This window comes from Ctenocephalides felis, unplaced genomic scaffold (assembly GCF_003426905.1).
Source record: "Ctenocephalides felis isolate EL2017-DRISC unplaced genomic scaffold, ASM342690v1 CF-g0.4_SCAFFOLD_01886, whole genome shotgun sequence".
Taxonomy (NCBI): Eukaryota; Metazoa; Arthropoda; class Insecta; order Siphonaptera; family Pulicidae; genus Ctenocephalides; species Ctenocephalides felis.
Genome location: NW_020538040.1, coordinates 134,271,267 through 134,283,192, shown reverse-complemented (window position 1 = coordinate 134,283,192; position 11,926 = coordinate 134,271,267). Strand labels below are relative to the sequence as shown.

Sequence of the window (11,926 nt, the reverse complement as noted above, 5' to 3'; positions counted from 1 at the left end):
CATTCAAATCGGATACTCCGTTCTCTCAATAACTCGATTTCTATTTTCTGCACTCTTTGCTCCGTATCTCCGTAACGCTGGACCTGCCTTTGCCAAAAACTAATCAGCACATCTTCCTATCAATAGGAATCAAATGTTTTTTGAACCATCCAAATCGGTTAATCCATGCGCCCGAAAACGTGGACGAAAAAATGCGAACATACAAAACACACACACACACACATACCATCCATTTTTTCTGAGGCATACAAAATGTACAATTTTCATAAAGTGATCAGGTACGCCACTGTAACTCCTGCAAAAAATAAATTAATAACGTTAATACCGATATAATTTCTAAAGTGCATTTCTCAGGGAATTCGTAAGTTTTGTTTAACTCTCAACGATCAAGCTGTTCTTCATGAACTTCAAGATTCAAACTTACAAAGTTTATTGCCATATTAAAATAATGGTTTATATTGCCATATTATATTAAGCAATTATTTGTATAAGAATGTAAAAAGTATTCATACATATTAACATATTTTTGCTTGATACCTATGATAATATCAATTTTCACTCGAAAAAATAAGAAAGAAGTCATACTAAAATCATTCTGAAATAGACTTAAAATTTACCTCAGCTCAAGGATCTGTTTTTGAGTGAACTCATACATTGTTAGTATAGTAAGTGGAATTCTCGCTTCAAACTATCAAAAATTTTGTAATAAATTCTGACATCTATCATAAGGCGAGAAAACTTTTAACATGATTTTATTCTTTTAAATACTGTATTTTAGTATCATTTATTATATTACATGTGCTTATTTAATATATTTACCAAAACATTATCATTCAAGTATTTAGGATATAGTGCAAAAATGCACCATGGAAACTAATAACTATATAAAATCATTAATAAAGAAAACAAACAACTAGTGTAGCTAACTATCTTTATAAAAACAGAACTAAATTATTCTAAATATAAAATTAATTACAGTCCCCAAATACCCTCCTAAAACATAAGGAGTTTCTGAAATTACTATGATACATTTTCATAGTTCAAATTATACACATGATATACATTGTTATGTGGGCCCTGGAAGCCCAAAACACATGTGCAGATTATCGCATTGAATATTTATGACAAAATATTCTAAAATGTCTTGCATGTAAAAATTGCCAGACATCTCTCTTAATTTGGAGTGCTTGACAAACTAATGGTCAAAGATCCCAAAACCGCCAAACATTATTAACCATATATAAAACAAATTTGGGGATGGAATAATATGGTCTTAGAATGTCGATTAGTTTGGGCTACAGAATTATTTTCAAAATAATATGCAAAAATTTAATTTAATAGCCACATACACGCACACACAGAATCTTTGATTTCATTGTTACAACTCGACAAATAATCTGATAATCATTTAAAAAATAGTCAGATAATCATATTTCACTTAAAATTAGTTTAAACAACATCGTATATTAAAGAATACCTATAGTATAAAGTACCCGTAAATAATCTGTTAGCCCAAGCTAGTGAGTATTCTTTGCTTTACTGCTAAAAAATTACACAAAATCTGGGGGCCCTGGAATCTTGCTTGATATATAACAACATTAGTAAAACAAAAATCATATGCAAAGACAAATAATATTTCAAATATTATTTAACAAATTTGTTCATTTTTTTACAGTATATTAAAGCAGTCTTCACATAAGAGTGATAGCATGTTATACCACATTTTTTCTCAGTTTCTTGAACATACAATGCACATTGTGAACTTCATGTGTTGTGGAATAAGGAATATTTATTTTTTAATAAAATAACGATTTGAATCTATCATATCAAAATAAAAAAATAACAATTTGTATTGTTTGTTTAGCAAGAAAATGATTGAATTTCTCTATTTCTGTAATCCCAACAAAGGCAACAATTTATTACTATAATAATTGTGCCCTTATTCCACTATATATGCAACACACAAACTCTATGTATAATTAGCCACATAGTACATACGTACTAGTGCTCATAAAGATAAAGTTCTAAATATTTATTTGATATATTTATAACATATTACTCAAATAAATCAAACTAAAATAAAATACTGCTAAAATATTACTTTCGTATTAAAATTGTGATCAATAATATCAATAGCACTATAAAAATTAGATATGATATATGTGGAAAATATTTTATAGCTGAGACATTTTAAATCATACTATTAATTATCAGAATTAATCTATCAATAGTAAAATTATGCATATAAATATGTTGTGATATAAATACATTGTAATATAAAATTAACCTAATAATCAAGATTATAAATCACCTTGTACATAAAAACATAAAAACAACAGTGCTTGACAAAATGAGTATTATTAATACAAATAATAATAAGTTAATAAATATAATAAAATTAATAATTTCTAGGCAATATAAAAAGTAATGATACATTAACTTCCCGAAGAAGAAGTTTGTTTTCATCAAAAAAACCCGATTTGCTAATTTTATGTTTTTTCAACGTATCAAGCCATTCTGAATCGAATGAGACCAAATTTGGAACAAGTATGTGTATGTTATGTGTGTGTGTAAACAGATTTCTTGCCGTAAACCGACGTTTACTCTAAAGTTCATGTAACTTGCCTCAAGGCAAAAAAAACAATACCAACTAGTTGCATTTTTAAAACAAATGGAAATTTGTTTGTCAAATAAATTAGCTTATGAAGAATTGGCATAAACAATATACAAGTAGTCAGTCACAGGCTCTTCCTGATTTACCTGTGAATTATTGCACAATTATTTTAAATACTTGTTCTTGTAATTGTTAATATTTTAAATTTATTAATATGTTGCAAATGAAAATTTTCTGTTTCAGTGAACTGTATTAAAAATAACAAAATTGGGTAAACAAAAAAAAAAAACTAATAATATTTGTTTTATAAGAAGTGCCCTGAGTGATTACATGTTTAAATTACAAATTTATAGTAGAGTTGATGTGCCCTGAGGATCTTGTTCAAAACAATTATTTAATTTTTTTTCATCCCATTCTATGTTCTACATAAAAATATTTTTTAACTTATATTCTACATACAAAAATGCTATACTTTCATGGTTTATTTTAAAAAATTGCTATGATATATAACTAGACATAGAACAGAATATTAATAAAATCCTGTAAATACTTTGTGTATAACTCTCGGATAGTATAAAAACATTAAGTGCAATAGTTACTACTAACATAGATAGCATATCCTTATGCGTTAATATTTTTATGTTGAAATTAATCAGATCAGAACATATAATTTTTTAAGTGACTAAATTAATACATAAGTTAATAATAATATAGTGCAATCATGTATTATCATATTCTTATTGGCCATTAAACCACAGAATAATAAACCTTCTATATATAAAAATATATATGATTTTAATAATAACACTATCAATAGTTTCATTAAACTAATGCTATTGATAATTATCAACCACTTTCATATATTATAATATTGAATAAATAATCACAGTAAACTTAGTAAAAAAAAATATGCTATAGACAGCATATATATATATATATATATATATATATATATATATACATATATATATATACATATATACATATATATATATATATACATATATATATATATATATATATATATATATATATATATATATATATATATATATATATATACATATATATATATGGGTATAAATGAATATATACACACATACATGTACATATGAATACATGTATAATGTATGTTTATATTATATATATATATATATATATATATATATATATAAACATGTATATTTACATATACAGATATATATCTCTATATATAAGAATAAATTACATATTAATGTCATTTAGCTTATTAATAAAAAAAAAAGTACCAATTACCGAGTGAGCTCAAATAAAATAAATTGCATAATATGTACACAATTTACCTCGGCAATATTAAAAAATTTCTACAATAATTTATATGTAAAAATTTCTCGTACCATATTCTGATACAACTCGTTCCTAGTACAAAAGCTCAAACAATGCTACCATAAATCATACGTTCGCATACAAATTGTTCGTTGGTTGTTGTGAGTATTATTTATTGCCTAATATATAACGCTTATGCAATAACCATTAGGAACTACTAGATGTCACTTATGATATGACCATCTAGATTGGAGTTATTATTGAGCTTTTCTGTTTTAATCTTCTCCCGTTTTAAATTAATTATTGTTATGTCAGGATGATTATCTAATAGTGTTGCTGATGATCTTACCTCACTACTTTCTGTAAAGTTCTTGGGAGAACTAGTTCGAATGGTAATGTTTTTGCTCAGTTTAACTTCGCGATCAGACTTATCAAGATCTTCTGTGGCAGAAGATTTTTTATCTGCCAAAGAAAATAAGGCAGGCATTGGGATTGCTTTATCCAAATTTTCACTCGATTCAGCATTGCTAACGGAATTATCCCAAGAGTCAACATGATTGTCTGGATCTTGAACCCAGTCTTTCACGGTATCTAAATAAGATGTAATACTAATAGGTGGTACATTCAACATTTCAGCTGCATGCGGCAATGATATAATTTTTCGTTGCAGCATTCCTAGTATCTCAGCTGGGCCTTGTTCACTCCACATGTCTCGTACTCTACAAAAAATAAAATTGATATGTAATGACTATTTTTGTAACAAATTTTACAATAAACTGAATCATAGAAATCTCAATTTCAAAAATCAACAAATAAACTTTTATGCATATTCATTAGATGTTCAACAATTTGAAAATTGTTACTAAATTACCTATAAGGATGCTTTAGACAACCATATGTATCTCTATATCTTCCATAAAGGGTACCATAAGAAACACCAAGAATTTCAGCAGCTTTTTTCATTTCTAAGTCTTTATTCTTTATAGCGTCCATTACCTTAATAAAAAATTGAATAAATTATTAAATTGTGAAGTATTATTAGCATATTATTTTACAAAATGTAATGTTTGAAATTCAAAAAAGGAAAATTTAATTTAACTTAATATTTTATTTTAAATTCAAATAAATTTATAATAAATAGAAAATATATCATTTTTTACTTTACAAATATGCAAGAAGCATATTAAATTTATTGAAATTTTGGAATTAACTACAATTTTTAATTGCATAAATATAATCTATATGTGAGTATGAAATATTTCACTAACTAAATATAAATTATTACTCAAAAAAGTTAAAGTTTTCAATCTTGTAATTAAAATTGAGAACATTCATTTATGGTATAATAACAATACAAGCTATAAGAATGCTTGCATATTATTATAAAATCCTAAATAAAAAAAAAAAATTAATTTTTGATTAACCAGTTAACTATGATGCTCTTATCAAACATTGCACACAGTTTTGTGCCGTCCGAATGGAGACCATGACGAGACTATTCATCAACCACAGATTAAGATGCGCTGGTGAGATGTTGGATAAATTTTTTTTTACAAAATTCAAAAATTTTATTACTACATTTTGCTTCTTTGTTTATATAAACATGTATTACATACCTATTAAACTAAAAACGGATTAAAATTGTATACACATACTGTAAATAATGTAAGAATAGTGTTTGAAGAAAGGCAAAAGCTATTTTCAAAATAGATAGAAAAAAAGTTACCTAAATAGTAAAATCTTAATTCTTATTGATTAAGTCTAAACATTTTAACATTTCAGAACATATTTTGTTTTTTTTTTCAAAAATTGACACTGTTTTAGATTTTGCATGACAAATATACTCATAAATACTCAAAATTTTGCCAATTCTCCACAACAAATATATTTGTCAATTACAATTAACAGGTTGAATAATTGAAAAAATTAATGTAAAGTTGTTTGTTTAGAGTAAATTTTACATACATATTATTATTATCATACACTGGTAAAAAAACACAAAATCAAGTAAAAAATATATGCATATTGCAATAATTTCTTTTAAACAAAACAAATCAACTGATTCACATGTAATAAAAATTTAATTTAAAATAAAACAATGTAATAAAAGTGCTTCATACCCGTTTAGTAAAAGGTTCTTCCCAAAATTGTGGTCTTCTACCTCTTGTCAGGTAGTCATTCATTTTCACTACATCACTCCATTCGCTATCTAATAGAGAATCATTATTTTTACTACAGTCCACTTCTTCGTGTTTTATAATTCTGTTAAGATAATTGGGTACACTGGAAGAAGTATCTAAAGGATCTGTATCGACAGTGGGTTCCATGTATTCGTCATCCTCAAAAGTATCATTAGGTGTATCACTCTCTTTGAACACCTTAATTAAATCCTCAGTATATCCCTGGAAAATATATAAATCATCAGAAATGCTAAATGATGTATTAAATCATTACAACTATCATAGATCGCTCACACATCACATGAAACAGTTTTAAGATATGCTGCAAATTTTAAGAAATAAAGAAAGATATATTTTTTTTTATTAAATGTTATAGAAAAATGTATATATGTTATCAATTATGAATTAGTACTTGCACCTTCAATTTTTTAAATTCCTGAATGTTTCCTTAATGCTTGAGAGTAAATTTGGAAAAAGTATGTGTGTGTGTGTGCTTGCAAGCTGATTTTTTAACCTTTCGTGAAAGCATTCATTTTCGGTAAAGATCAATTATTTGTAGTTGTTAAAAGAAAATATTTCATGAATTTTTATCAGAACATTTTTATAGAAACTTTTTTGACTATAGAGATCATAGTTCATGGTCCTAAAGAACATACTAAAATATTATGACCCTACGACATTTAATTCCAAGAAAAATTTTTGTTCACATTTTCGCAAAAAATTTTGAACCAATTTGAAAGATCGTGCTGATTAGTTTCTGGCAAAGGTTGACCAGGCAGCGTTTTTTTGCATTTTTAATTAAACTTACAATGGCGAATATCCTGAAATATTATAGTCCTACAAAAAGTGATTGAATTATAAAAATTAATTAATGTTTGGAATAATAGGCCGCGCTTTTAGAAGGTGCAAGCTGGTGTTTGCGCACTAGAATTAATTAAATTATTAATATAATAAAAATTGCACTAATTCATTTTTAGTAAAAGCTAAAACTTTATTTTCGAAAGAAACACTTGAAAAGTTATCTAAATAGCTAAATCTCAATTATTATTGATAAAGTCGATTATTTGCACATGTAAGAAAGTTTTTGCAACTCAAGGCAATATGCCACTTACACCTGGTTTTATTTAATTGTAATTAAACATTATGTCCAAAAAGGGCCTAATTGCACTAAAGGCATAATATTGTCTTAGATATATAAAAAAAAATAGTTGATATACATGTTTATCATGTGCATTTCCATCCATCCACTGCGTCCCATCAGGTTCCATCGCCTCTTCAGTGTCATGCATCATCACAGTCACCAAATTTCTGCCCTCAAACTTAGAATCATCATATGCCCCACTAACTGATGTAATTTTGGGCCTAAAAAAAATGAAACTGTTTAATAATATATAAGGATTTGATTGTAGATATAATTAAAAATATAATTGCTATTCAAGACTCTACATTTTGTGTCCTTTACAACAAGAAAAAGACAGCTGTGGCAAAAAGCTGTTAACAAAATAACTGGCAACAAGATTAATTTCTATCATTTGCATATGCAAGTATAACAAATGTATAATTTAATTTGATAAATTAGATGTCCCTAATAGATTTGTTTCTATGTTAAGCAACTTACAGATCAGAATATTCTTCATCAATTGGAGGTCTACCCCGTTTGCGTTTCAAAGCAGGGGAACTATCTTGACTTTCACTAAGTTCAGCACTGACTATGGAAGAAGCATTTGCGACATGAGACATATTGTGCTTCATTTTTCTTTCAGGTTTGGCTTCATACTGAGATGATGATGCCTCATCACGCCAAGATACTTCAGCTAAGCCTTTTATATGTAAATCTTCAGCAGTTTTAAGTAAAGATGCCAAATTACACTGAAAGAGATAAAAAATATTAAAATACCTAGTACATATCAGTAAAGAATATACAACAAGATATTTTATGGATTTACAACGATTTTATAAGATGTAATATTAAACATATAGATTTATTTTAACAACCCATAATTTACTTATAGTAGCCTGAGCTTCGACCACATTAATATATATGTGTAATTGTTGAAATAAATTTATGACATCTGCCAAACTAAAAATGGTGACCACAATGTGTTTATAAAAAATACAAAAAAAAATAAAGAGAAAAACCAGTAATAATCCGATTCATGTTATTTTTTTTAAATAATATTCTTTAGGCTCGACTAGGGTGTAAATTCGTACAAATGCAACGGAAATAGCGTTACGCCCGAACTGTACGTCATTCGCTCTCGATGAAATCATTTCAATATGGGTCGATTGTGATTAGGCGTCGTGTATGTGAATAGAGATCTGTCGTACCGATATCAACAAGGAAATCGGATTAGATTCATATTACTGATGAACATTATTGAAAATTGTTATATGATGTATTTATTTTTACTTAACTTAAAAATGCTACTTTGTACAGTAGCAAATAAGTTTTACTTCAATCGCGTGTGAATCTTACGCGCACTCTTTTTTATTATATTAATTAGACCTTAACAGAGAAGTAAAAATACAAAATATTTTATATAACTGTAATAAATAATTTATTGTGTAACTTACTGTTTTTTGGTATGCTTATTTGCATAAAAAAGTAACCTAAACAAAAAGTTATATTGGAGTATCAATTCAAAGCGCAACAATAAAAATCAATCTTACATGTTTTAGAACTTGAGAAAACTAATACTTTTTTTTTACAATCATATATGAGAATTCTTTTAATTCTTATCATATAAACTAATACTGATATGATACAAATAGTACCACAGCTACATAGTACAATTTCATTTAAAAAAAAAGCTAATCATTGTTGTGAAAATTATTTTTAAGAATAAAGTTGTTGAAAAATTTATGTGTATTGAATTTCAAACACTTACTATACATCATTAGAAAGTAGTCATTGGGAAAAAACCTTTAGCACACCAATTAGCAGGTTAGCATTGTACATAAATATAATTATAAAATTTTCTATACTCAACTATCATAACATTACTCTACAAATCAATATATATATAATAATATCCTAGAAATACATTGCAGGGGTTGATGCATAATGACTATGAAAGTTCATAATTGTATAAAAATATAAATACACTGTTTAATTAGATCGAAGATAAAAATAAACAAAAATGCATTTACAAATATCAACCAACACAGTGCTGCAGATTTAGTTTCTGTCTGCAAGACAAATTTGGGTTCAAAAGTGGTCAATCTAACATCAAGCAGCAGTATATTCATTTCTTTCAACTTTGAGCTTTTAAAAATCTGTTTATTATTAATAATAGCAGCTCCGTCTAATGTGTGCCACACTGCATCAAGGGTTTGTTTTCAATTGACAAAATATTCTTGATCTATTATTCCAAGTGAAAATGAATATGACTGCTATGTGATGTGAAATTGTTCAGTAAAATCAGCCTCACTACAATAGCTACAATATATAATACAATTAGAGCTGTTGTTTTTTAAATTGGTATCGTTTAGCGCTCTTTTATTTCAACCCAGGTTTTGAAGGGATACATGAGGAAGATGTCGAAGAAATAATTCAAGAAGCAGCACAGTCTTTCTAATGGTGAGCTCAAGAAATTAACTAAACAAGAAGAAAACAAAAATGTTGACAGCAGTGATTCAACGAAAAAGCAAAAAGAACTTTGGATGGTGTTTGTAAAAAGGAGTTTGTTTACCGTAACTGAAATAATAGATCAATTCATTGAAAATTGATCCGAATTTTGACAAAAGCTCTAAAGTAAGGCGTGGTGTTAGAGACGCTCTATCCGTTTATAATGAGCTTTTATGAAAACAACGCAAAAGAAAAAGTAAAATAACTTTAGATGCTTTTGTCACAAAAAGGGGAAACAATAAAAACGTAGTCAATAACATAGTCAGAATGTTATTTTTTTTTTCAAGAATATTCATTCTGTTATTTATATTTTATCTTTATTTTTGCAAGAAATAATAATGTGGTATTAATTTGGGCTTTAAGTAATAAATGTTTGGTTTTATTTTTAGTAAAAATAACATAGTTTTTAAATTGAATACCAAACCAATTTTCTAGCCGACTTCCCCTAACCCCAATATTTCCATGTAAAGATAGCATCGTTTAACGCTGTTTCGCATTGCGCTTTACTTTGATGGAACCTATCCCCCGCGTTAAACGGGGTATTCCTGTATATAATACAAATTTTCTTTCTCTTCGTGTAATTAAAAAGCTTTGCATTACTTTAAAATTGTTCACAAATGACAAAAGACTTGCCTGATTTTGACGAGTATTCAATTAACCAAAAGCTAAAAATTAAAAGCAACTATGTGTAACAATAATAACTTCACTTACATGGTCAACATTGATTTCTCCCTTATACATGAAATCTACAAGGCATTTGACATCATCGAACTTGACATCCTTCATGATCAAAATAGGATCTTTCTCTCCATAGCTGGTTAGTATGCTATCAAAGAAAGTGCTACAGGCACTCAAGACCACTCGGTGTGCTTTCAATGTTCGTCCTTCACAAGCCAAAGTAACATCACAAAAGCACCCTCTCTCCAGCAATTGGCTGAACATGGTTTGCAGATTGTTGTGATGGTACTTCCATCGCAAACAGTATTGTTGGGGCAGCATAGTAATTGATTTAAATCTATGTAAGTTTCATACGTTTTATACTATGATTTGTAAATGACAGCATAAAAATGCATTATTTACATTTTCCTAAGTTAACCTATAAACTTATTTAATTTGAGGGACCAAACATTAGCGTTGCATACGCGTCAACACCGCAAAACACTTTTTGAGGAATGAACTGTAATCACTCACATACAAATTCATCAAAATTTTGGAGATCATATAAAAAAACTAAGCTTATAGTGTTCCATTTACTATATTAATATGTTTCATAAATTAAGTACGATTACATCCTTGGTTTGACAATACTAATGCAAATATTAGTATATTTATAATCAATACATAGTTTTATATGACATTTTCATAAACTGTCAAATATAGGTCATATACTAGCAATAACATGTACACTAATAACACAATTCAAGCCGACATTAAATAAAAATTACTCAACTTTTAATACTTAATCGGTGATTAACACTAAGCAGCAATTTTTTGACAGAATACTTTGTGAACTTCAAAATGGCTGCTCAAAAATATTACCCGTTTGGAAAATCCCAAATAAAAAAGTTGATTGGTTTCGGACCAATCATAAAACAGCTATGCTATAAAATAATTTTCTACGCGTATGATACAACTGTGGACGTTCGTCATAGCAAATAAAAAATCGTTAAACATTAAATAATGTAATAAATACTTGAAATTTATTCGATTATTTATTACAAAATATGTTCTAATATCTTATTTGAATTTATTACAACTTGCAAAATGCCTACGTTAAATTTTCTTTTCAAAAATAATGACAACTCCCATCGAAGGTTTTGTATTTTTTAAAGAATTTATATGAAGCACTTTCTTCACATTTTTTCTAGATTTAGTATGCCTCCTTTACAAAAATCAATAACTTGATTATGGAACAAAATTTTATATTGAAACTCAAAACTCGTTACAGGGGATTGAAATTAATTTTAAATATTACAATCTTTGGCAAATATTTTTTTTTAAATAATACGAAATAAGATTTCGGTTTATAAAGATATTATTTGATGAATTAATGTTTGCTTTAAATTCACTTCTTAATTGTGCCACCCATTGAAATTTAATTATAATTCATAAAAATTAATTTTAATTCCGTATATTCAACAAGAATTAATTTATAACTTTGCGTTAATTATTTTTGATTACTCGAAATTAGACATTAGT

General features: G+C 27.2%; 1 protein-coding gene across 2 annotated transcripts; it reads right to left on the bottom strand.

Annotated features, from left to right (window-relative positions):
• Nucleotides 1–3,942: 3,942 nt before the first annotated feature.
• Nucleotides 3,943–11,293, bottom strand: LOC113377169 (protein tramtrack, beta isoform). Of its 2 annotated transcripts, none has more exons than XM_026617393.1 (7): nt 11,178–11,293; nt 10,439–10,742; nt 7,718–7,968; nt 7,317–7,461; nt 6,040–6,321; nt 4,791–4,915; nt 3,943–4,638 (listed from the first exon to the last, which is right to left on the bottom strand). In XM_026617393.1, exons 2-7 carry the CDS (start codon nt 10,724–10,726, stop codon nt 4,137–4,139), a joined length of 1,593 nt encoding a protein of 530 aa, XP_026473178.1. In that variant the 5' UTR covers nt 10,727–10,742; nt 11,178–11,293; the 3' UTR covers nt 3,943–4,136. The 2 variants fall into 2 exon arrangements, with proteins under 2 accessions (XP_026473178.1, XP_026473177.1); XM_026617392.1 differs by lacking the exon at nt 11,178–11,293 and adding an exon at nt 10,808–11,157.
• Nucleotides 11,294–11,926: the final 633 nt, after the last annotated feature.

Excerpts from the sequence above, each read along its gene's own strand:
- LOC113377169 (XM_026617393.1), bottom strand. The coding sequence starts at position 10,726 with ATGCTGCCCCAACAATACTGTTTGCGATGGAAGTACCATCACAACAAT. Across the intron at positions 7,969-10,438 it reads GAGAAATCAATGTTGACCAT|TGTAATTTGGCATCTTTACT; the intron begins GTAAGTGAAGTT and ends TATCTCTTTCAG. Across the intron at positions 6,322-7,316 it reads GAAATGCACATGATAAACAT|GGATATACTGAGGATTTAAT; the intron begins GTATATCAACTA and ends TATATTTTCCAG.